The 25249-nt window shown below is 53.1% G+C and overlaps 1 protein-coding gene and 1 long non-coding RNA gene across 4 annotated transcripts; one reads left to right on the top strand and one right to left on the bottom strand.

Moving 5' to 3' along the window:
• Nucleotides 1-1851: 1851 nt before the first annotated feature.
• On the bottom strand, nt 1852-23519 carry NLGN3 (neuroligin 3). 3 transcript variants are annotated; one of them, XM_003365805.5, is made up of 8 exons: nt 23362-23503; nt 20190-20846; nt 19490-19549; nt 15533-15592; nt 13628-13777; nt 7359-7544; nt 4460-5249; nt 1852-3818 (listed from the first exon to the last, which is right to left on the bottom strand). In XM_003365805.5, exons 2-8 carry the CDS (start codon nt 20644-20646, stop codon nt 2975-2977), a joined length of 2547 nt encoding a protein of 848 aa, XP_003365853.1. In that variant the 5' UTR covers nt 20647-20846; nt 23362-23503; the 3' UTR covers nt 1852-2974. The 3 variants fall into 3 exon arrangements, with proteins under 3 accessions (XP_003365853.1, XP_001491833.1, XP_003365854.1); XM_001491783.7 differs by lacking the exon at nt 19490-19549 and having other exon boundaries at nt 23362-23513; XM_003365806.5 differs by lacking the exons at nt 15533-15592; nt 19490-19549 and having other exon boundaries at nt 23362-23519.
• LOC138922023 (uncharacterized) lies at nt 5166-9535 on the top strand. Its single transcript, XR_011435113.1, has 3 exons — nt 5166-5272; nt 8685-8742; nt 9400-9535. It is a non-coding gene; the product is annotated as an uncharacterized lncRNA (long non-coding RNA).
• Nucleotides 23520-25249: the final 1730 nt, after the last annotated feature.

The raw sequence follows: 25249 nt of genomic DNA, 5'->3' as shown, positions 1-25249 counted from the left end.
ACACACACACGAAGAGGAGGCCCAGTTTGGTAATATCTGAGATGGAGCAATCAAAGGATCATAACAACAAAGACTCTAAATTGACCTAAAAGGGTCATTCGGCCCTCTGCTTTCAGGAGGATGAACACCAGTGCTTTCCTTAGTAGCCCTTCCTACAATTTGGCAACTGTTACTGAGGACGTTCTAAGTGCCATGATCATCTCCACAGTGCTTCCGTGTGTCTAACAATCTTTTTCCCTCTATCATTCTCAAAAAAGATGGAGAACAGCTCGTCGGCTCTGTCCTTCCTTAGGAGTTACATTTTGGAAGATGATATAGCACACTTGTCACATGGCTGGGTGCTCCACAATTATTGAACGTTACCTCATTGGCTTTCTCTTTTCTAAATTAACAAAAAAACTCCAAACTTAGTCCTTTGGCACATTGTTTTTGCCCTTCTTCAGACCCTCTCCAGCTTTTCCATGCATGCTGAAGATGTGTTGACCAAGGGCAGACCCATTAATGCTTTGAAAGGTCTGACCAATGCTAGGTAAAGTGGCAAAGTGGAGGAGCCGGGGAAGGGTCGTAGCTTACTGAACTGCATTCTAGGTCTGTTTCTAACACTAACTGTGATGTTGGGCTTTTCTGGGCCCATTTCCCCAATGACAAGTGAGTTGGATTAGATGACTCTGAGGTTACTTCTAATTCTAAAACTCGGACTCTGATCACTTCCCAGCACTCCAAGCTATATTTTTGTTATTATATGCTAGCATTCACATTAGTTTTGGAAAGAAGAAAGGAAAGGAGGGAGGGAGGGAGGGAGGGAAGAGGGAGGAAAAGAAAGAAGAGGGTGAGAGGGAGGAAGGGATGGAGGGAGGGAGAAAACCAGTTCTACACCATGGACTCATTCAACTTGTGACCCACCCTGACACCCTCCCCCCAGTTTTTTTCTTTTTTAAATACACCGTGTCACGTCAATCACTGCCCCTCTCTCTCTTGAACCCACGCACCATTTTAGTATCTTAGTTCTCAGTTTGGGTCTTCGTACCACCTTGTGTTTGTCCCCTCTGAACATCGTCCTGTTGTGTTGGTTCATCTCCCTCATTTTGTCAGGGTCACTTTGAAGAATCCTATTCCTGGTTTCTGAGGTGTCAGCAACCCCGCCCAACTGTCACACTTGATGAGCACACTCCTCGTTCAGGCCATCAAGTCACTGATCAGAATATGAAATACCACAATGCTAACTCTGTGGAGCCCCACTGAATCTGTCCCCCAGGGTTGACAGGGAGCCACTAATCGCAGTCCTGGAGAGAAATTGCTCCCAGGGCCCCAGTGACTTCTCCAAGTCTAATTCACAGAACAGGAAGCAAGTACCCCGGGGAGGAGAGGGCCCCTGCTCTGTCAGTCACCCAAGGCCAGGAGTCCACATATCTGATGCTGCACTGGATTCAGATACGAGAAGGAATTTCAGCATGTTAGAGGTCAAACCTCCTCCCAGGCCCCAGTTCAGGATGAGGGCAGGGTGGTGGTGATAGTGGCAGTGGCGGCAGCAGGTGGCAGCAATGGCGACAGCAGCAGCAGCAGTGGCGCAGAGGAGAAGGAAGTGTTATTTTTGCTGTTTCATTAGGAGGGCTGAGGTGCTGAGAGAAGGCTTCAGCGCAGGAACCCAGAGCGTTGGGGGGTGGGGGGCTGGGGACAGCAACCTGATTGAGATAGATTGGAGAGGCCTTCCTGCGAGGGGCCAGCAGAGTGCAGCCCAGACTTGTATCAGCTTAAAGGCACAGGAGGCGGAGGGAGGCTGCGACTCCTGGCCCCCGCAGAGGCACCCTGCCGGGAGGTCTGTTGGGACAAGGCCTGTGCAAGGGAGGCAGGTTGGGAGTGCTAACTGGATTTTTTATTTTTATATCAAGACACTGTGTTTAAAATTTTTACAAAGGACAAACTCCATGGGTTTCCGTTAGTGTTTTAAGAACTTTTCTTTAAAAAAAAAAAAAAAGCCAACAACAACAAAAAACATTGCCTTTTTGAAAGAGAAATGACAGACACAAAAGAGACTCTGTAAAGAAAATGGGGCGAATTTCTGATAGCACTACCCCAAGGGAGAGGCAGAACCCGGATTATACCCAGGGGGGCCCGATAGTGACATGGCCTCCACAAAACCTCGTTCACCAAATCTAGGGTCCCCTAATCTAGCCAGGTTGGTGCTCCTGGCTTTTGGGGGAAGCAGGTCACCCTGTGGTCTCTGCAGCCCTCCACAAGGACGCCGAGATAGCTGGAGAGTTCTCCCCAGAGCCCTCTAACCCCACTCAGCGGCAGCCCCTTCCTCCTTCCATCTGATGGTCTTGCTCAAATCTGTTTCTTTCTTGGGGGTCATGTTCCTTGGTCGCACTGTGTGAGCACTGGGGGTTCCAGAGCCAGAGAGCCCTGGGCCTGGAGCCCTCCCTTCTGGAGGCTCTTTGCACTCATGGGTTGGAGAAGCATTTGTTCCAAAATTTTTTTAAAAAATCAACAAAAACAAGACCCAGAAAAGAGACCAAGTCTGGGGGAGAAAGAGCTCCTCTGCTCTTTAACACTCCCAAGTCTGGAGCTGGGCGGTGGTGCAGTTCCAAGGGAGGCGGAAGGCGAGCACCGAGGGGGTGTCCAGCTGGCGCTTTCAGGCCCCCAGGAGTGTCTGTGGTCAGGCTCAGGGAGCTGGCTTCAGCTGCTGTTTCACGGGTCCTCAGTTTCCCAAGGACTCATTTGCGTCCCCATTTAAAGGGTTTGTTCAGGTTTACTTCTTTATTTGTGTTCTTGTACATGCGGGTGCATGTCCACATCTGTCTATGTTTGTGCAGGTGGGTCTGCTGTCGAGTGTGGGTGTGTGCGTATACATATACGTCTGTATGTGTCTGTGTGTGTGTCTGTGTGTGTGTGCGCACACGCGCTCGAGTGCACACATGTGTTCATGGATCTGGGAGGGAGGGAGCCGGGAGATAGGCTGTGCTCAGGGCTGGAGCTATACCCGGGTAGTGGAGTGTGAGTGGGGCAGCCCAGTACTGTTGAACCCTGTGGCAAAGGTGTTATAGGGGTGCAATGTCTGCAGCCCCACCAGGGAGTTGGGAATCATAGTGATGGTGTTGGGGGTCATGAGTGGGATGTCATCAGGGGAGCGCCTCAGGGTCAGCGTGTAGTCGGGCAATGCAGTGAGGCGCAGTGTGTCATGGGGGGGACCGGCCTCACACTCATGATGGGTGGGGCCCAGCTGCAATGCTGCTAGCTCCTCCTCAGGAGCAGCTCCCAATTCAGGGGCCCCGGTTCCCCTCTGAGGGCTAGGCTGCCGCAGGGGCTCCTGACGCCGTTTGTCCTTACGGTAGTAGAGGGCAGCAAAGGCCAGAACGTTAAGGAACAGGAGGGAGGCCCCTACGGCGATGGTGACACTTAATTCAGTGGAGTAGTCACGAGGGTTCTCCACCAGGAGTGGCCCTGCATCCTGGTCCCCGTTCCAGGACCCTTGGGCGTTCTCGTTGCTGTAGGCAGGGGAGATAGCTGGCCGCTTGGTGCTCCAGGTCTTGCCGTTGGGCCTGCGGGTGATGTGGGAGCTGTGGGTGGTATCCGGGGGCGGCACTTTGGTGGTTGTGGACGTATAGTGGAACATGTCATGCAGGTTGTATAGGTGGGGCACCAGGTGCTTCCAAAAGGCCACCTTAGTGGCCCGGTAATGATCGCGGACCCTCGGTTTCAGCCCGATGTGAAGGTAGAGCTGGTCTCGGGGATTATATTTGGACCAGGCCACTTCCTCAAAGCGGTTGGCCTTGGTGTGAATGAACTTGGTGTCCTGGGGGACCGGCTTGTTGGGATCCCTGAAATACCACATGAAAACCTGGGGTCAACACTCTACCTAGATGAGGAAAGGGCCCAGCATTCTTCCTCTCACACCCACCCCTAAACCTCTTCCCCAGTCCAAAACTTCCCGGCATTTTCATCTTTTTCAAGGTCCCTCCTTCTGTCCATGTCCCAACTCTTCCCCAGGCCCCGAACTTCTACTGCCCACGGCATCATAGAAACTGTCTCACCCTTCCCTGTGCCCGTCCTGTAAGATCACGCTGGAGACGCTTTTTCTTCCCACATGCCACTGTGTATCCATTAATCTTTTCAGCTGCCCAGTTTCTCCAAGAGCCCTTTAAAGGCTCTTTCTGAAAGCACTTTATTCCTACTTCACAAGGCCTCAGACCATCTAACCTTGAATTCCATAGTTCTGCCAGTTATCTCTCATTCCTGCTGAGCCCTAAGGCCAACCAAGTTCTGAGCCTCAACAAAATTTTTGAGGGAAGGAAATGGCATGAAAGACTCGAAAGGGGGAAGTAGGGAATGGGGTGAAGGGTTACCAAGCAAGATTTGGGGAATATCTTAGGAAGGGAGATGATGGAAGAAGTTTAGATAGAGAAGCAGAGGGGAGGGCAAGCTGGGGTCCCAAAGAAGAAAAACCCCACTTTCTTCTTACCCGGTCTTGGCAAAGTTGGTCCAGTAGGTCATGACGACAGCACTGAGCATAACGTCATTCTTGGAGAAGTTGCAGGGGAAGAGGTCAGTGGGGCCTACCATAGGGACGCCGAAAACGTAGGGTACTTCGTCCCCATGAGCTGCATCTGACCAGGCAGGCTTCATGAGGCTCTGGCAGTGATGGTAGAAGGCGTAGAAGTAGGTAGGTGAGCCATAGCGGGCATGCAGATCAGCTGTCACCACCGAAGGCTCCACCCACTGGTGGTCGGTGAAGAGTGCCACCAGTGTTTTACGGCGGGTCTCAGGGTTGTCACGGTCTGCCCAGTCTGTGTACATGAATTTGATGGTCTCCCGCAGGGTGTCCTTACCCTCAGGATAGCCATACAGGTTGTCCACAAAGTTGGAGACGGAGTAGTCAAAGTCAGTGCCAGAGACACCATCCTCAGGGTCTACCACCCCTTCCACAAACTTGAGCCCCTCACCCTGGTTGACACCTAGCATGATGTCATAGTTGAGGAACTCACCCTGTTCCATGAGAATCTCAGGGTCATCAGGAATGACATCACCGTCAATCACAGGGCCGAAGGCCACATGGTAGCGGGCTGGCTGGATGTCTTGCTCTACCAGCTCCTTGGCACTCTTTTGCCGAAGACAGTCTACCATATCCACTGTGTCTAGCACGTTACAGCCCACCTTGTCTGCCAGCAGGCTGGTGTACTTCACTGGTTGGTAGTTCACAGCCCAACTGGACAGAGCAGAACCACTTTGGATGATGGCCCTCTGGAAAAGCCCTACGGAAGATGGGCAGCACCAGGTCAGATCTGTCATGTCACCCACAGCCTAGGCCCCCCTTGCCTGTACCTGAGGGACACACTAAATACCTCCTCATTCTTTTGTTACTGAGGCTGCCCTGTGGGTTGAATGGGCTGGGAAGGAGAAACAATCCTTTTGGCTGGGACGGTGGGTTAGAACCAAAGGAGGGGTTGTGGGGCCCCTTCTCTGACTGGTCCCCTGCCTGCTGCCTGCCTCCTTGTTCGGGGGTGATGGTTGGTAACTTGGGGGTTAAGTAAATGGCAGGAAGAATTAACCCCTTGGGTCCCAGACATCAGCTTCCTTATGCTCCCTCTCTTTATCTCTCCTTGTCTTCCCCTCTTGCTTCCTGCCCAGCTGGGCCCAGCTCTGTGCCAGCACACCACCAGGGAGCTCGCGCTTCCACCACAAAGGGGTCTTTTTCATGAGAGATGAGAAATGCAGGCAGGAGAGAGCCTCACATTCTGGGAGTTTGGGGAAGGATTCCCGAGGGCAAAGGCCTTGGGGTCTGAAAGTCTCCAGGGAACGTGCCTTCCCCATCTGTAGTCTCCACAGAGGCTTTCCTTTGCCTGAAACTACTGATGCCTCGGATCCAGATTTTCCCTTAGCCTTATAAGAGGGAGCCAGTCCCCCAAACTAAAAACGTGGATGATTCTCCCCCGCAACGAGGCAAAAAAGGGTCTCATTCTCTCCCTGGCTGTAACCTTCCCAAGGAGGGGAGAATCTGGCCCTCAGGCACACAGTTCCATTCCTCTAAGAAAAAGACAGTTTGCACGGGCAGAAAGAGAGGAAGGGAAATATAGATTACTACTTAGAGAGCCTCACTTTTCGAAAGATTATTCTCCATGAATTAATTACAGAAAGACAGAGAGAACAAATCTTTAAAGCAGCCAGGCCTCCAGGGACATAGGCTCCCAATGAGAGTCTAGCACCTGTCCAAGAAAGGCCCTCTCCTCCCAGGGAAATCGTCCCCAGGCAGGAGGCACTGTCCCTCTTTTCACACAGAAGCACCCTCACAACCAGTACTTTATCCTCCTTTGTGGAAAAAGGGATTCCTGTTCCCATTACTGTCACCTAGAAACACATTCTACGGTGGGCACCCCACCTTAGTCTCCCCTCACCAAGGCAGTCCCTGGAGGGAGAGAGACAGCATCTCTATGTCAGAGAAGGTGACCTTTCTCTCTCAGAGAGACAGGCCTTCTTCCAAGAGAGACTGAAAGTCTTCCTGTGAGGATATCACCAGCTCACGAGGTGGATTGCAATGAAAAACCATGTCCTCTCTCACAGATTTCCTTACTCCAGAGAAGGGCAGCTATTTCAGGAAGATCTCTTGTTTGTGAGAAGTTCACCTTTGCCTCTCAGAGATAGAATGTGCTCTGTAGTCCAGAGGTAAAGAGAACGTTTCCTGCTGAGCAAAAAAGGGCTTATTCGGGCCCCTTGGAAGAGTCACTGGCAGAGGGACCCACAGCAAGGAGACAGGCTTTCCTTCAGGCTAAAGATGAGTCTCCCTTCAGGGCGGGTACAGCCCAGGAGGACGTCTGGAGTCAGATAACAGATCACTGCCCGCAGAAAAAGCCCACCCCGCAGGGTAATGATGCTCACTTCGACCCATCTTCCCCCTCAGGGACAGTTCTCTTGTACAGACTTGTTCTTCAGCGAGAAAGGCAGAGAACGAGTGTTTCTTACACCTAAAAACTAATTTCCACCCTAGCTCACTACCCCGAAGTTGTGTGTCCTTCCCAGACAGAAAGATTTCCCCCCGCCCCATAGGAACCATCACCCCTGCAGAGAGAGGCATTCTGCTCCCACTCCCCCAAATAAGATTCCCACATCCGAAGGAGAAGCCTACGTTCTCAAGATGTAAATGGGATTCTCTGCTCCGCTCTCTCACATTGGGAGAATTACTTCTTCCCCTAGAGAAACATTCCCTTCCGCTTCTCCCCAAAGGGAGACTGAGCCGGTAGAAGAGGGGTGGCTGAGTCCCCTGGGTGTTCCTGGGGCACGGAGCTGAGCGAGCCCTCGAGAGCCTGAGGCTCAGGGTGGGCAGCCAGCACTCTGCTAGCTCATGTTTTGCCCCAAGAGCTACTCACCCTCAGAGTGATGCGACAACGTGAGGAGGCTGACACAGGATGCACCAATGCCCGAGCCAAAGACGGTAATACGGCGGGGATCGCCACCAAAGAAGGCAATATTCTCGCTCACCCAGCGGAGGGCCTGGATTTGGTCAAGGAGCCCATAGTTGCCCTTGGCAGCCTGATCTCCAGTGCTCAGGAAACCTGGATTCAACAAGGGGCGTGAGGACAGTGAAGGCGGAAGAACGGAGAATCTGGGTTGTGAAGGCAGACAGGAGTTGGGGGCATGAGGGCAGAGAATGAGCATGCAGGGTAGGTCTTTCCACCTAGCTAGCGTAAACCACTGCTCCTTTCGACAAGGTCCAGCACCATCCACACAGGAAGGGTCAGCTCCCTGCCTCCCACTCATTCTCCAGTTTGGAAGGAGGAGTCTCTAGACCCTTCAAAGGGGATACCTCCAGTTGGGAGACTTAAATTGCAGGAACTGAAATGGCCAGGACCCAGCAGCCTCTGCCCAGATGTACTGTCTGGGACATGACCCTAGCACCTGGTAAAATAGAGGAGAAAGAGCAACCCTGGAGTCAGAGAGTCCTTGGTTCGAGTCCTGGCTCCACCACTTACTAGCTGTGTAGCCTGGGGCAAGTTATTTAAAATCTCTGGGCTATATTGTTTCTTCTTCTGTAAAATGGAGATTAAAATACTTCAAAGTGTTATAACAAGGATAAAATGAACATAAGCATCTCTAATATGCTCAGCACACTGTAAATCTATAGTTACTTTTCTTTCCCCTTCCTCCTCTCTCCGAAGGAAGTGAAGATGCCAAGAGGCAACAATCCCTAAGCTCTCCTTGTCCTTCCTGTATGAGTTCATCCATCTCCACTTCTTTCCAGGGCCTCGGATGCCCCTTCCCCTCATTCTCAGGGCAGGTCCTTATTTCTCTTCCTCCAAGACCTAATGAAGCAGAAGCTCTGGGGACAGGGCCCAGCAATCTGTTTTTAACAAGCTCTCCAGGTGATTCTGATGCCTGCTAAAGTTGGAAAACCACTGGGTTAGACCATCTTTTTCGTCTGGTGGAGAAAGGGGGAAGTCAGCGCAGTGTGTTACCACAGAAACAGGTCTTCCCGCCCACCCACTGGGATTTGCTGCTGAGGAGACATGTCACCATGGAGACTACCTTCCCACCCACCTGCTGGGATTTGCTGCTGTGGAGACTTGTTGCCATGGAGACCACCTTCCTGCCCACCTGCTGGCTATCCCACAGAGATGTCCTATATTCCCCCCGACCCTGCTTCCATTTTAGACTGATCCTGCTGCCTCATTTCATCTCTCTTCCCTGATCCTTAGGCTCCTTGGAAAGCTCTATCTTCTCCTGCCCTAGGCTGTCGGAGGGCTTCCTTTTCAGGTGGGTAGTGGTGGTGCTCGTACACACTGGAAACCCATACCTGGATCAGTATTTTTTGACTCCACAGTTAAAGTTCATTTGCAGCACCTGGGGTCAACTTTGTGACAGGCCATGTTTGAGGAGGCTCCCTCAGCTCACAGAGAGAGCTGGCGGTCCTGGCAGGTCATGGGCAGAAGCTGAATTCAAATAGATTCGAGCAGGCACACGACCTCATCACTGTCTTTCTCGAGTCCTCCTGTTTCTAGCTTCTGCAAAAGAGCTCAGCTCACCCTCTTCAAGTGTGTTATTAATTTACCTTTGGTACAATTAAGTATGTAAAGTACTTAGTTATTCCTCTCAGGACCTGGTCACAAGCTCTCTTTAGCCCCAGGTTCCCGAGGAGGAAATGAGAAGGAATTAGAGAAAGCCCGAATGAGGATGAACGGAGGAGCCCTTGTTCCTCTAGACAAGGAAGCAGCTTCTCCTTTGCCTGGCCCATTCACAAACTGAAGCTGCTCCTGCAAGCCTTAAGAAGTATGCCGACCAAGATCCAACCCAGCTGTCCGAGCCCTGAGACCCTGGGGCAAAAAAACCCAAACCACTATGTGTTTCTCTTAGCCTACCTGCCCTCCCTCCCTCCTCTCGCCTTTCCCCATATTCTCTTTTCCTTTCATTTAGGCAATAGCAGACTTGGCTTCAGCCTTTGCTAAGGTATCATTCAGTGAAACGTGTCAAACACGTCTGTCTTAATCAGCAGAAAAAGCCTGCATTTAGATGTAGTAAAGTAGATTTCTCCAACATGGACCGATTTCCTGAGTTAGAAACAAAGGCCTGAAAGGGCTGGGTGGAGGATTCGACCATCACTCTCTGCTCCCTCACATCCCACAAACCTCAGGATAAGAGGCACTGAAGCCTATGGATGATGCCATGTCAACCATCCCTACTATGAGAGTCCTGCTTAAAGCGCTATATCCAACAGGCTCAGGTGGAAGATACAGCAAACGTGACCGACCACGAAAGCTCACGAAACCTGGAAATCTGGGCAAGCAGTCACTCACTGCTAGTTCCCCAGTAACTCAGCCACTCACAGAAACCACACGAGAATGAGGGCCGAAATACAAACTCCATAAACTGTCAGAATAAATCGGAGCCAGTCTCCCTGGGCCCAAGTTTATACTGCAGTACATGGTAAGCTGCTTGTCAACAGAAGACGGGGGAATCTCGTATATTGTATCAAAACCAGGTATCTGTGTCACTCAAGGCTTGACATTTACCAGGTTTTCAGTCTGCCTGAAGGGTACCTGAGCAAGGACATAGGATTAAATCCTGGAACCCAGAATTAAACTTGGCAAGCCCCTACTTCCTCAGCCCTGGGGATATCTACATCCTATATCCTGCTGGGGTCCCTTTCTTTTGTTGGCCTCAAGCCTAGTTGGGGCTTCTCAAATAAGACCTACCCTTCTGCCTTAGACGGGATCCATGGACTAGCCTGTGACATTCTCCAAACACACGGAATCACCCAAGATGTCTAAAGAAGCACCTTTGAGTGAACCGTCTGTTTGGGCTCAGTGCTCCAGAGAAGCTGACGGGAGGGAGGGTGAATGAATGCATATAACTGAGGTCCAAAACCGACCGCCTCTTCTGGGAGGCTTTGGGAGGCCAAACAACAAAGCCTCAGCTACACAGCGAAATCCCCAAGCTTCTGGGGAAAACCCACGTTCTACATCTGGCACCAAGAGACAAAAACATCTTGTATGGACCCAGAATCCAATCAGTGGCTTATTGATTACATTTGTGCTCCAGAGCAAGCAGTGAAGGGCACACAGGAAGCGGTGGAGAACTCCTGACCAAATCTCAGTTTGTGACTCCTTCTTATAATATTTTGATCATTAAAAGCTTAAGCCCAAAGAATAATATTTCTGCCCTAAGATGTGCTGTTCTGGTCATCCGAATGAGAGGAGGCCGTCAAGTGGGGCTTCTTAACCTGAGTTTCACAGATGAGCTTCAATAGAACCAACGAAATCACATCTCTAAGTGTGTGTGTGTGCGTGTGTGCGTGCGTGCACTTTTCTGGAGGAGAGTCCAGAGCTTTCATCAGAATCTCAAAGGGGTCCAAGACTCCACAAAACGTTAAGAACTTCTGACACGGAAGCTTAAGGACCGGGGCAGTTGAAGGCTTGTGAAGCAGTCGGCACGTCAGGGTATCACAGGCAGCGCTCACCGGCAACAGCCTTCTATGCAGCCCGCAGCTCTCAACCGACACTTCAAGTCCTGCGAGTCTCCCCTTCTGCCTCCTTTCTCTGCCGCACTCTGGTCCTCTTTGCTCTCCCCAGCCTCTTCTCTTCCTCGCTTTCTCCCCTCTTTTCCCTGCTCCTCCACTCTCTCTTTTCCTTCACCCCTAGCTGGTCCAATAATCTGGAACTGAAGCGTATCCTTAGTATTCTCTGTGCTTTCCAAAAAGACCTGGTAGAATGGAGCTTTGTGTTTATAACTTTTAAAAGCAGCTGAGTTGAATACTTTCTATCACTCTCACTAAGAAAATAAAGTCACAAAATTACTTTTGGCCTTCACCTACCACGTATGTGTGCCTGCATATCTGTGTGTGATTACATTTGTATATTCATCACTTTTCAGGAACTGTGTGGGGGTTTACAGCCACCTCCATGGTACCATTTTTACTGTCAGAGACTCAGATCCCCTTTCTCAACAGGACAGAACAGCTTACAAGAGCCTTGCTGTGATGGCTAGGGCAACTCAGAAGGACAGAGGAGCAGCAGCAGAACCATGAAACCAAAGCCCACCAGACTGCTGAGAGACCAGGGAGATGCCATGCATGCTTCGAACCCAGTATCCAGATGCCACTGAAGGGGACATAGGCTCCACCTTTTTCAGGAAATAGCCTTTCTCCAATCTGATCCCCAAAAAGATATCTTGCTATCCCACACAGTATCAAGGGTAAGTCAAGAGGACATGGCCTTTCTGTGTACATTACTGCACCCAGAAGTGAAACACAACACCAGGGCCTCTGGGATTAGAACTGGCAAAGCAATATACTCAAAAGCAAATTAGAATAATGTCCTGTGAGCCTGCCGGCCATGGAGTAAACCGTGCCTAATTGCTGGTGCAGCACCCAGGCCGACAGGCCTGGCAAACAGCCTAGACCCCCACAGACCTCTGAGCACACGAGCCCTCCAGGCAAGAAGGTGGCTTCTTCATGCCACTCCAGGGATGGGGGGCTGCAGGCGCCCTCTGAGGCTGGGGCGAGCATCTGAAAGGCAGTGAGGCCCTGTGTGCTGAGTCACCCTCTCTGAGGCTCTTGTTCACCTCAAGTCCTTGGCCACAGATAAGCATTAACAGTCACCAAGGAAGGTACAGGGTAGAGGGGCAGGCTAAATCACTGAAACAAGTGTGTGGGCAACAAAGTATGCGAGGGGCAGGGCACATGGGTGTGTACGAGGAGGCGTTTGGGAAATAAGTGTGTATGTGTGGGAGTATATTTGTGTACTAACGGGGTAGGAGTGTGTGGGGATGTATGCGTGAAGAGAGTAGAAGAAATGTGTATGTGTGTATATAGTAAGTGTGGGACGTGCACGAGCGTGGGGGTGGGTAGAGGTGTGTGTGCATGTACAGATATGGAAGGCCAGGTGTGGGTATATGGATGTGTATGTTTTTGTGGGGTAGGGTGGCGGAATATGTACATCTGTATGTATCGGATGTATATATGCAGGGCATGTATAGGAGGAATATGTACGTGTGTGTGAGTATGTGTGCATGTAGGAATATGTGCAGGAGGTCAATGGGTGTGTGTATATGCGGGGGAAATATATAAGTATAGTGAATGGGATGTGTACGTAGATCTGGAAGCAGGGATATGGGTGTGTGTGTGTAGTATTTGTGTATGTGTGGGGTGGGGAGGTGTGGACATCTAGGTATGGGTATATATGTGTAGGGAGGGAGAATACTGGTTTGTGTTTATGTGGGGAAGGTGTATATGTGTGTATTTGGGTGTTGGGGTGGATGTGGAATGGGGTGTGTAGGGGGATATGGGTGTGTGTGTATGTGTGGAAGAAATATTTATGTACATTTAAAGTATATATATTGTGGGTTTTGTGTGTGGATGTGCAGGGTGTGGGTCTTTGTGTAGAGTATATATATGGGGTAGAAGAAAGTGTGAGTGTGGGTATGCATAGTGTGTATGGGTATAGATGTGGAAGGAGAGAGATATAGGAACGTGTGTGTGTGTGTGTATGGAAGGTGAGAGAAATCTGTGTAGATGTGGGGAACGGGTGTGGAGTGTATAGAGGTATGTGGGCATATGGATATGTGCGTGGGGGAAGCTGTATGTGTGGAGTGTATATGGAGTGTGGGCAGTGTGCATATATGTGAGAAGGTCCGTAGAGGTGGATGTGGGGGTCTATATGTGCATGGGTATATGTGTGTGCTTGTGGGGAGTGAGTGAGAAATAATCGTATTCCTGGGAGTGGATATGTGAGGGTATGGGAGTGTGTGGATATGTGATTGGCTAGAAGGAATATCTGTGTTGGGGGGGGCGGTTTAGGGAGGTGGGGGTGGGTGGGTGGGGATGAGGACAGGACACTAGAAAATTAATGGACCCTACAGAATTCAGCCAAGCAAAAGTCTGCTAACAGAGACCTGGCTTGAGACATAACAGAAGGTGTGAAGTTTGAATTGAATTTCCAATGGCATCTAAACATTCCAGGAAACGGCCTGGGGACATGAGGAAGCTCCCAGCACTTGGGCAGGGGTGATAGGATAACAACATTTTGACTCTGGTCATTAGCACCAGCTAGAGAACCAAGGCCGTCTGTTCTTAACTCCCCCAGCATTCTTTTCTCCCTCCTTGAGAACCCAGGCTTCCTTCTAGGCACCTAGCAAGGAACCATACCTAGCACCCCAACCCGATAGTTGAGGGTGATGACGATGACGTTGCCATAACTGGCGAGGACGCTGCCGTCAATCATGTTGCCTGTCCCTTCCATGTAAGAGCCTCCATGGATGTAGACCATGACGGGCTTAGCGCCACTGTCCCGGATGTCTGCAAGGAGAAGGGTGAGACACAAGCTGGGTAGGATGCCCTTCCTCCCCGACCCCCGCCAGCCCTGGGCGGGTGCGGGCAGCAAAGCTATCCCAGGTGCCAGGACACCACCGCCAACTCTGAGGGCAGGACTAATGGGGCTGCTCAGCCTGGAGCTCAAACATCGGCCAGAGACAGTCGGACTTCAGTGATGTTTTTAAAGCCTCTGCTTTCAAGTGCCTCCCAGCTGAAGGCAGCCAGGCATGCCTGATACAGCTAGGCCTAGGTAGGCCGTGGCTGGGCCCTACCACCACGTGGCTGGGATGGGGAGCAGGAGGAAGACGAAGGCCTGGATCCAGGGAGTCCCTGCCCTGGGCACCCAGGAGTCCTGGGACCTGACATGGCTTCAGAGAGCAGGGGCTGGGGAGCCCTGAAACCCCCAAGACTAGACCAGTTACATGAAAATACAGCCATTGGCAGCAGCTGGCCCCCCAGTGCAGACACAGACATGAGGGGTGGGAATAAGGGGTGGCACAGGGAGAGAACAAGGAAGGATGTGGGGAAAGGGGAGTGAATGGCAGAGATGGGGTGGGGGGAACCTTATCGACATGGTTTCTCAGCCATGTGCTCATTTATCTCATTCTCCCCGGGCATCAGGCAGACTTAACTGGAAACACTGGGGATGGGGAAGAGGAAAGGGGCAGAACTAGAATGAGAGAACCTGCCCCCAGTCAGCATTAAGATGAAGATGGAGCCTCCCCAGAGGCCATTCAACGAGGAACCTTCAAGCAACTGCTCCCAAGCCCAGGTAGCACGGCGTGGGCGTCAGGGCTAGGCAGTCAAGAGAAGGCTCCTGCCTGATCACGTCTACCTGCAGTCTCTCAGTCTGTGAGCTGGACCAACACTGCCACACCAGCGCAGCCCTACCAGCCACCAGTGGGCCCCCTGAGCTGTTCGGCCCCTCCAGAGGTGGAGGAATAGGGCCAGAGCATGGAGGTAGAAGGGAATGCTCTCTGCAGCCAAGCAAACACAACCTGTTTTCCCAAGGAGGAAGGAAGACTGGTTCAACCGTCGCCCAAGGATCTTGTGCCCTCTACTGACTGGGCTGTGGTACCCTGGCCTCAGCCTGCTGCTTTAGCTCACAGTCTTTCTGGCTCTGTCCCGAAGCTATTGCAGCCCCGGCCCTGAGGCCATCTCTCTCTTTCTGGGAGAAGGCTGGGGAGGTTCTGGGTGGTGCTATTCTCCAGCCCCTTTGGTTGTCACTGCCTCACTCCTCAGTGACATCCTGCTGGGCCCCTCTCCCAGGAGCCAGTCTCCCCGCGAAATACAGGTGTCTCCTCAATGAAACACAGGCACCTCCTCGCCATCCAGTATCCTTTGTGCCTCTCCTCACCCTCCCTCAGCCCTGCTTTCTCTCCACCCTCCCTGCTGCTCAGTAGGAGCAGGTGCCCATGAACCACAGAAGATGGGGGAGGAAGCTGTCTCCGGCAGTGCCCGCTTCTACTGTAGGTCTGAGGACAGGGTGGAGGACCAGGGCGAGGAGGATGCCCTCCCCACGGCTCTGCTTGTGGTCCCCTGCTCCCGCCAGCCGTGTCCATCACCCTGGAACTCCCAGTGGCCAACCAGGCCAAAGATGGATGAACAGCCCAACGGCCTTGTACAGGAACAGAAACACACCAACAGACGGACAGACAGACAGACGGGGCTTCTCCCCATCGAGAGGGGGAGGGGCTCTGTGCCATGCACCAGCCGCCACGCCCTGCAGCCCCCAAATACCTTCATCTTCATCCCCGTCATTATCCGCTAAGTCCTCGCCCTGTTTCTTAGCGCCGGATCCTGGGGACCAGACACGGGGAGACACAACAGCACAGAACAGAGAACAAAACAGAGAGAGAATTCAAAAACAGCATGACTGCAGTGTGGCCCAGCAAGCCAGCTCTGGGCCTGAGCCCAGGACAGGCAGGAGGGATGGCAAGAACTGAGGGAATGGGTGGGCTGAGGCCCAGACCTTCATCAGGATGATGGTGTTGCAGGCCCCTGCTGTGCTGGCCTCCCTGCACCTCCCTGCCCCGCCTCCCTGTCCCCAACAGCCCATCTCAACCAAGTACCTTCCCAGCTAGGAAGGGGATAGCAGCAGATGGGCCGGGGCACAGAGCCAGAGACCCACTGAGGGAAAGGATTTCTTCCGGGTGGAAGAGACTGCACGTGTGTACACAGGCAGGCTGAGCTGGAGAGCAAGGGCAGGCCCGGAGGGTGAGAGGCGGCACTGCCAGCATGTGTGGATATGGATGTGAGCTATTAGGGCAGAGACGGGTACCAAGGACCCCAGCCCTGAGCTACCCTGGCCCAGTGGGCAGGCTCAAGCTGGGCCTCAGCTGACCCTGATTCCCACAGGAGAAAATGGGAGATGAAGCTTTCCCTCTGGTCTTCCTCGTTGGGGCCCCCTGAGCTGGTTAATGGCAAACGGGGTTCCAGCCACAGGAACCAGGCCTGAGAGCAGCAAGCATTGCTCTGAGATCTAGAGAGAGCCAGAGAGGGAGGGAAAGGGGGAAAGGCAAAAGGAAAAAGGGACATGAGAAAGAGAGAGAGAGAAACAGAGAGATAGGAATAATGGTAATAGCTCCTACCACGTACTGAATATTTACCATGTGCCAGACACTCTACTTCTGCCATATTGTTTGATCCTTACACCCCAATGAGGTAGGTGCTATCTCTATTCCTGTTTCACTGATGGGGAAACTGAGGTTCAGAGAGGTAAAGTGACTTGCTCAAGATCACACAGCTAGGAAGTGCTAAAGGTGAGATTCAAACCCAGGTCTGCTTGACTCCAAAGCCCATGGTCTTTCCACTGCACCATGCTACCTTTCTGGGATGGGGGAAAGGGAAGGGAAGAAAATAAATGAGAAAAGAGGTGGAGTGTGGAGGGGAGGGGAGGGAAGGGAGGGAGAAAAAAGAAGAGACTAGAGGAGAGAAGAGAGACATTTAGGACCTGGGGGTAAGCTGGCACCAGTTCTCCTCCCTGTTCTAAGGCGACGAGAAGTGCATCTTGAGAATGGCTGTGGAGAAAGAGGACCTACTGCCTGGATGCTGGTCAGCGTGTGGAAACCGAGGTCATTCTGCTGGCACCCCAGGGCTTACCCTCTTGTCTATGACACCAGATACTCTCAGCCTGGAGGCAGCAAATAGCCCTCTTTCTCAGCTGGTCTGGGCTCTGGGGACTGAATTCCCTTACAGCTATTAATCAAAACAGGAACCGCCCTCATATTACAAAATGCCTTTTCAACTAGGGCAAGAGCCAGCTTGAGGGGCAGAAACCGACTCCGGCTTCCTGAACCTCCAGTGGTGCCTACCAGTACTGCCCTCAGAAACCCTGTGGGACTTGGGGCATCCTCACGTCTCTATTTCCCCCAAATGAAAAGAAATCACTCATCCCTAAACGCGAATTCCCTCCAACTTGATGGGGGTGGAGGCGGGGGCGTGGGGCAGGTCTTTCCCAGGAAATTCTTTACTTCCCAGGGGCCCTGATGCAGAAGATGCGTCCCTTTTGCCCCTCTCTGGGAGTGTCCCTGGGTTGCTGCATTGTCCCGGCCTCCTCCTTTGCTGGGACAGATGCCTTTGGTCTTTCAGCTTGGCACTTGCTGAGCAACTCCTTGCTGCCGTGCCTGTCACCCAGGCCAGCCAGACCACCGACCCCATCCCGACACTATGCTGCAGCAGGATCTCAGCCAGGCCAGCCCTGCCTACCCTATGCACATCACAACCCCAACGGCCTCTGGGGATGGGTCCCCCAAGAGGCAGGGTTTGTAACTCCAGTCCGACTGGCCAACAGGCCCTAGGAAGGGAACTAATTTCAACAGCTAAATGACCGAAGCCCTCCCCCACACTCTCTGGAACCTACTCCCCAGCTTGGCCTGTGGGGCTTAGCCAAACCAGCTGAGTTTAAATACACGGCTAGGATCTTCTTCAAAGTAGCCATCAGGCCTTTAGTTATTCCTCAGTCTTTCCTCTACTTCACATCCCTTCACATCCCGACAGCACCTAGCACATGGCCTTGCCCGTAGTCAACAATCCTGATTGGTAAATGCTTATATTTGGGTGGAGCCTCCAGTCAGCTCTCTAACCAGACTCTCAGGACAGGACTGAACTGCCCTAGGCTCTTACTGGCGCCCTGGGGAGATCATTCCTCCTAGGAAGCCGTTAATGTTAATGTCGTCTCCTCTCCCTGCCCCTCCCCCCACCCCAGTCAGTAACTCATAGAGGTAGGCTTAAGAAGCCCACTTCCTGAATCCGTTTGAAGGCTGATGGAATGTTAAGGCCAGAATGGTCCCCTACCATCTTCAGATGCGGAAAACAGAGGTTCTTAAAGAAAAAGACTTGCCTGAGGTCTCACCATGAGTTAGCAACAGAGCTGGGACTCAGTCAGGCTTTGTGGTTCCCAGACCTGCACTCTTTCTGCAACACGACAATGCTGCTTCATTGGTGCAAAAAAGTGTTTACTGATTGCCTGCTGTGTGCGAGGTCCTGGGCTGGGTGTGGGACTGTGGTGGAACACCTCCCCTAGGGCAGCGGGCCTTACTCAGTGCTTCAGCGTGCCTCAAGAGCACTCAGCACACACACTCACCATGCGGATTCCTGGGCTCTGCCCCCAGAGAGTCTTATTCAGCAGGGAGCATCCGGTCCCAGGAATCCCAACCAGCCCTCTCTGGGGAACCCTGACCTAGGATTTCAAAGGAAAACAAACTCCAAGCTTGCCAAAGGGTTGTGGGGATCAGGCTGTGATCTTCCACCTGTTCCTTAGGCTGTTACTGTTTCCAGTTGGGCCCAACCCATCCAAATTTCAGCATTTTTTTTCCCAGAGTTCGGGAGGTGGGAATGACCAGATGGGAGTTGCTTCGCGTGCTACAGTGGAAAGAACACTGCCCTGAGGGTCAAGAGACCCACGTTTTGGTCCCAGCTCTACCACAGACCAGTGATGGGGCCTTGAGCATCAGCAAGTCACTCCCCTGGGCCTGTTTCCTCATCCATAAAACTGAGATACCGACTCCTGCCTTGTGAGCTTCCAGATGTGTGGGGAGGATTTTATGAGGCAAGTATGAAAGCGCTTCGCAGAAAATATAAAGTGGTATTAGAACAGGAAGAATTATTATACAGGGGTAACAAATTCTTCCCAGCAAGAGGGTAAATTTATAATCCAGGATCTCGTGTCTCATTTAGAGTCCAGAGTTCCTGGAGACCGCCAAGGTCTGCCACCAAACTAGGCTGGGTCACTCAGCTATGCTCTGGCCAGAGGTGGTGGGCAGGGTGGCAGGACTACTTTGGTCTAAGCTTCAGGGCCTGAGAGTTGAGTCTAGACTTTCACCCCAGGAAAGAGCATGGTGGGACGAGCTGGTGGCTCCCCCACCAGGAAAAGGGCAGAGCCTCCGGTTCCATCTTGGCTGCCTCAAGTTACTCCTGAGGTGGCTCTGTCTTTGGCACACGTTTTAGGGCGGAATTTGGGGCTGGGAAGACTGGAAGAAATGGGGTTGCTGCTTCTGCTCTGAACCTGCCTTAGGCCACCAAATCCTCCCTGAAAAGCAGCCAGGGCCCTTGGATGAGGTGGAGCTTGTGTCTGCTCACCGACCGCCCCCTGAGCCTGTGCTACTTGAAGGAAGGCTGGGTCCTCAGGGGCAAGGGCAGGTGGGCAGGCAGCCCTCCCTCTCTCTCTCTCTCCCTCCCCGCCGGCTCGCTACCTACCTCCTTTCCTACAAATTTTCTTGTTGGGCTTTCGGGCGCATTCCTTGGAAATCCGCTTTACTGTAAAATGAATAAAAAACTAAAAAATAACAGGAGGCCTCTGCCCAGGGGCATGCACCCCCCACCCTCCCAGGCCCCAAGAGCTGCTCTGCAGGCAGCACATGGCAGAGAGCCTGTCCCACCATCTCCTTGTTTCTGTCACTTACCTTAGTATGACCCCCGCGGGAGGAGGCATCAGCTAGTGAAAGAGGAGGCACCTAAGTAATGCCCACCAGGCTTGTCCCCCGCCCCCCACGCACACCCAGCTCCCTTGGCCACACACACCTACCACCTTTCAAAGCAGGTGGAATGGCAACAGGGGGGCCTGGTGGAGCCAGCATCCTCCCGCGGGCAGCTGCCAGCAGTGGCCCATACTCCCCCAGGGAAGCCCCATCCAGCACTCTGGCCCTAGACCTGTCAGAGCTTTCAGGCCTGGCCAGGCCCCTCCTGGCAACAGTGTCACTCACACATGGGAGCTCAGACAATGCTGGGAGAGGGAAGAACAGGGAAGAGGAAGGGGGAGGCCAAGCAGAGTGATGGTTAGAAGCGTTTTCACAGACAGACAGATGCATGCTGCAGGGCACACAACTACATGCAAGCCACAAACACAACAGGGCGGGTGGGAGGCAGGGAGGGCGCAGTGCCTGGCCGCAGCACTCACCATCCTCCGTGGGCACGTAGACGTTCAGGTAGAGGCAGTCTTCGTTGGGTTCCTGGATGTAAGTAGCGACGATATCCAAGTTGGCAGTGAACCAGACGGGCAGCATGACTTCGGGCACAGCTGTGTGGATGTTCTGGGGGCACACTGGGGGAAAGTGTGTGGCGTTCCGGATGCCAGACCAGGATGGGGGTGGTTCAGGGGGCAGGAAACGTTTCTCGCCGATTGGGGGAGCTGCGTAGGGCACCCCCAGGTATTGGTCCACAGGCCCCAGGATCTCACTGGGCAATGGTACCCGTGCACCCCTTAGCTTCCCAAAGTGAGTATTGACTGTGGGTGCCGGGGCCTGGGTACTGGCCTTCAGCACCAAGCTGAGGAACCACAGGGTGAGGCACAGGCTCTGGCCAACTGTGGGCTTGGGGCTCAGGGACAGCGAGGGCGGGCCAAGCCGCAGCCACATGTTCCGGGCAGGGGGACTGGCAGGAAAGGCAGACTCCAGGGTCACAGCATCAGCCCAACAGGCAGCCCCTTCATGGCCACACTGACTTGAACCTCAAAACTGAGCTCTCGAGGGACACCTACAGGTGCCCAGCAACGTAGAGAACAGGTCGTCCAAGCACCACAGCTTCAGAAAGGGGACTCCCTCAGGGCCAGACAGGCCTGTGGAAAGAGGGAAGTATACGTCATCCAAGATGGCTGGAGAGGGCTACCAAGTCGGTCTTTGGGGCCCTGCTGGGCTTGAGCTATTCTCCCACAGTTAGGAGAGGTTTCACATGCCCAGAGTTCCAGGGACCCATGGATGATCTCCACTGCCAGTCAGAACCATTCTATGTGCCTAGCCATTGTTGGAAAATCCACGGGGATTGACAGAGTGACAGTTGTTGCCACTGCAAGTTCCCAGTCCCCAACTCTAACTCCTTAGCCAGTGGAGCTCATCGGGGTCAGCTGGAGCCAGAGTAGCATGTGGTAGCAGGGGGTGGGGAGAACTGGAAATGGAGCTCCGGTCTCTGGGCATGCCGTGTGGACACTGACTCTCTGGCCGCCTGGACCTGGTAGCCCCACACAGGCACCTCCACATCAGGAGAGGGTGAGATTGGTACCCTCACTCTGGGACTCTAAGGCATAGAAGGGAAAGCAGCAGATAGGCAAAGGGTCCCACAGAGAGACCCTCTCGTCCTCAGGCAGGGCAGGGGGCAGGACAGCCATACACAGAGTCCACAGACCCTCCTGGGCCCCTCCTGTACATTTCTTCTCAGCCCTCAATGCTCCCCATTCCTTAAGCCTTGGTCCTTTCCATCGGCTGGGCTCCCTCTAATTCTCACGGAGTGCCAGGACCGAGGCAGAAACCGTTCTGCCTAGCACCCTAGGCATTGTCAATGCTCAGCCAGTGTAAAATAAATAACGGAGTGCAGGGGACACACACTCAGAGACTCATAGAAATAAACTCACAAAGACTCAAAGAGGGAGTGAGAGAGACCAAGCCAGGATCACAGACACTGAGATACTCACTCCCAGAGACATACATTCCAAACCCACAGAGATCCCCTCATATAGTCCCACATTCTGAGTCAGAGAGCCTCACAGAGTCAGAGACTCACAGAGAGAGACATTCAGAGACACACAGAGACTTACTGAAATATAATCAGACACGCCGCATAGGTAAATATCCAGAGACACATGCAGCATAACGGTGACACATAGGTGGAGACAGAAACAGAAATAGCAACACACTCAAGACACACAGGTTTTCTGACACACAGTTATACCGTCAACACATGTACGCAGGCACACACAGACACGCCTGCATGGACACACACACACAGAATTTGGTTTTCCCCCATTTCTCCCGCCTTCCAAGATTGCAGGCCTGCTCCTTTAAGAACTGGCTGAAGGGGTGGGGGAGGGAGATTGGGAACGCCCGGCAATCGGCCACCATGAGAGGGGAATGAGAATGTGTGTGTGTGTGTGTGTGTGTGTGTGTGTGTGTGTGTATGTGTGAGAGAGAAATAGAGAGAGAGAGAGAGAGAGGAAAGAGGGAAGAGGAAGAAAAGGGAGGAGGAGGGAGGGCGGGCAGAGACTAAAGGGGTGGGGGCTCAGAGGAAATGGGGAGCAAAGTATGAGGGGTTAGATCCCAGACACTGCCCAGAATGCACCCGGGTGGAGGGGAGAAAGGGAAGGGAAAGGAAGGGGTAGGAGTAGGGAGGTGGGGCAGGAGGGAGTGGGTGTGTGTGTGTGTATGGGGGGGATAGTCCGCAGCTGAGTTCACACAATCCCCCCATTCACCGTCTCCATGGCAACTCCGGGGCACAGACCGCTCATTCACACGGCTTCCCCGCCAGCAACCCCCCCCCCCACCCACCATTAACCCCCTCGGTGCCGCCCCTCCCCACAAATTCCATTAACCCTTTCGGGATGCATCCCTCTCCAGTAACCCTTCGGCGCCAAATGCGCCTCCCCTGTGAACACCTAGACAAATCGACCGACCCCCAAACGCCCTCTGTACCCTAAGACCCACTATGAGTCCCCAAGGCTGAGATCTCCATCCTGGTCCAACTTGCAATTTGGGAGAAGACAGGGGGAGGCGGCAATGCTGGGAATCAGAATGGCATCTGGGGGTACTTTCTGGGCTGGAGCAGTATTGGGCGAGGGGCATTGTGCAGGAATGGACTGGTATTGAGAACTGCAGTATTGGGGGCTACGCGGGTTCCGAACGGTATTGGGGGACGGAGCTGCATTGGAATGGGGGAGGATAGGATAAAGGCCTCCATTGGAGGGGGGGGGCTTGCAGAGAGTGGGGGAGGGAGCCTGGCTGTGAGATGCTATAATGGAAGAGAGATGGGGCTGCACTGCGGGGGAGGGGGGACTGGCAATGTGCAATACAGGAATGGGGCTGGGGGCCCTTGGTAGGGGTATTTTGATGGGCATGCCGGCCGGGCTGTGGAAATAGAGGGACCATAGGCAGGAGGATGATAGAGATGCGGGATTCAGGGAGGAGGTGGAGGAGAGAAGGGAAGCGGGGGAGGACCGGGGGGTCAGGGGTGCCGATGGAGAACATGGGGTTGAGCAGGCTGGGGAGCACTGGCTGGGGAGTGGAGGAGCCTGGGATTGGGAGGGGATAGGATCTGGGCAAGGTATGGACAGCTAGAGGATGAGAGACCGGGGCAGGCGGCCTCACCTGTTCCCCAGGCTGTAGCGAGCGACTGAAGCGGGCCGTGGACCACCCATATCGCCTCCAGGCCAAGGGCTCCGCACCCGAATCCCCGAGATCTGCTCTCCGGCAGCCTGGCTGCTGTGCCCGCGCACCGAGGGGGCGCGCTGCGCGTGCCCGGACACAGGGTGGGGGGGGGGGGGCGCGGTCCCTGCCATTAACTCCTTTTGTGCCAGAGATGGCTCAAGTCCTGGGGCATGGCCCAATTCCTCCCATGCTCAAGCACGCTCTGCCCAGGCTTTCTCTCCCTCTCTCACGTACACACACCCCTCCAGTCACAGACAGGTGGTCCAGAGCAGCTAGTCCCAACTTTACCTGCAAAGCTTGAGACCTTGAAACAAAGGGAGAAACTGAGGCACTGCCTTCAGGAGCCTCCGGTCATGCTCCGTAAAGACACGCCTCCGCCTCACTCAGCATCCCTACCTCTCCTCAGCACCACCACTACTCAAGCGGCAACCAGTGAGGCGGGCCAGCGGGCAGGGGGAGGGGGCATTTTGCCCTCATCCTGTCACTCTCCCAAAGGTCAATGCTGTTCCTTTCTGCTGCTTCTGCTGGGGCACGTCAGACTCAGACAGTCAGCATGTCAGCTGTCCAACCATTTCAGTCTCTCCACCCCAGACCCAGCCGTCCTTGTGTCTTGCGTTTCTGTATGTAGTACACCTGTCCAGTTTGTTTAGCCCCCCACCCCAAGCCCCTCTGAGTCTCCCTTATCCCAGCCAAGTCTCTACCCATGTAGCTCCTCAGAATGTGGATGTCAGGACAGAAAAGGTCAGAAGAAAGCTTCAGTCAGCTCTGCCTTTACCCTGTTGGGGAGTTCCATTCTTTGTGCACACAACTCTTAAACTTGGTAAGTCCCATACGAGCAAGGGTTTTGTGGACTTCAAAGAGGGATTTTATTATTTTTTTATTTTTTATAACTTGGGTATTGATTTGGTGCTCCTGGTTTTACCAGCACACCTGACACTTCCAGTGATATAGGCAACTATGGCCTGGATGTTATCTTGAAGTTGTCAAGTCATCCTGTACCAGCCACCCACAAACCTGGGGCTGGTCCTCTTCCAGCCCCAGCTGGGCACACCAGAAGACTCCAATGTAGTAAACTAGTTGGCTCTCCTGGATAGCCTTAGATCTAGGGCCCCAAACCTGAAGGCAAGAGGGCTGAGAATGGCCCTGCCACTGTTCTACATGTGACTGGAACAACAGCTTTGAGTTTTCTCTACTGTACAATGAGAGCAAGCACTAGTCATCCTGGGTCTTGCTAAGGTGGGTTGTGTGAAAACAAGCAGTTCCAAAAACAGATCAGAGAGAGAAAAGGGTGCTTCCTTTCACTGGTCTCTTCCTCCCAGAACCACACCATCCTTCCACCACCTATTTGATGGTGACACTTCTCAATGGAAGGCAACTTTTCATCCCGGAAATGAGACTCTCAGGGAAGTTCTCTGTCTAGGATACCGCTGGGTGCACAATGGGGACCACACAAGATGGCAAAAAGGGTAGGCAGTCTGTCACCTCCTCCACCCCGAAGCTTGTTCAAACCCCAGCATGTGTGATGGGTGGAAGGAGAATCAGGTTTCATTAATTTTTCCTCTGGCCTATTGGCCCCTTTCCAATCCCAGTGGTATATCCTCCACGGAGTAAATTGGTAAAGAAGCTACAACATCTAGCCGAGGCGGTAAGCTACCCTTCTTAAGAGACTAAGGACCCAAACCTTCATATGTTGTCAGATTGGAGAGGGGAAGACAGGGTAGCAATCCAATTAGAATTGAGAGATTTAGGGGGTGGAAGGTAAACTGGGGGGATGATCTGAACAGAAGGAAGGTTCTGACTCGTCGGTCCAGCTCCCAGCACTCTCCCA

The sequence above is a fragment of the Equus caballus genome, chromosome X (assembly GCF_041296265.1).
Source record: "Equus caballus isolate H_3958 breed thoroughbred chromosome X, TB-T2T, whole genome shotgun sequence".
Lineage (NCBI taxonomy): Eukaryota > Metazoa > Chordata > Mammalia > Perissodactyla > Equidae > Equus > Equus caballus.
The sequence above is the reverse complement of the archived record's forward strand: the minus strand, read 5'-3'. Positions and strand labels throughout refer to the sequence as shown.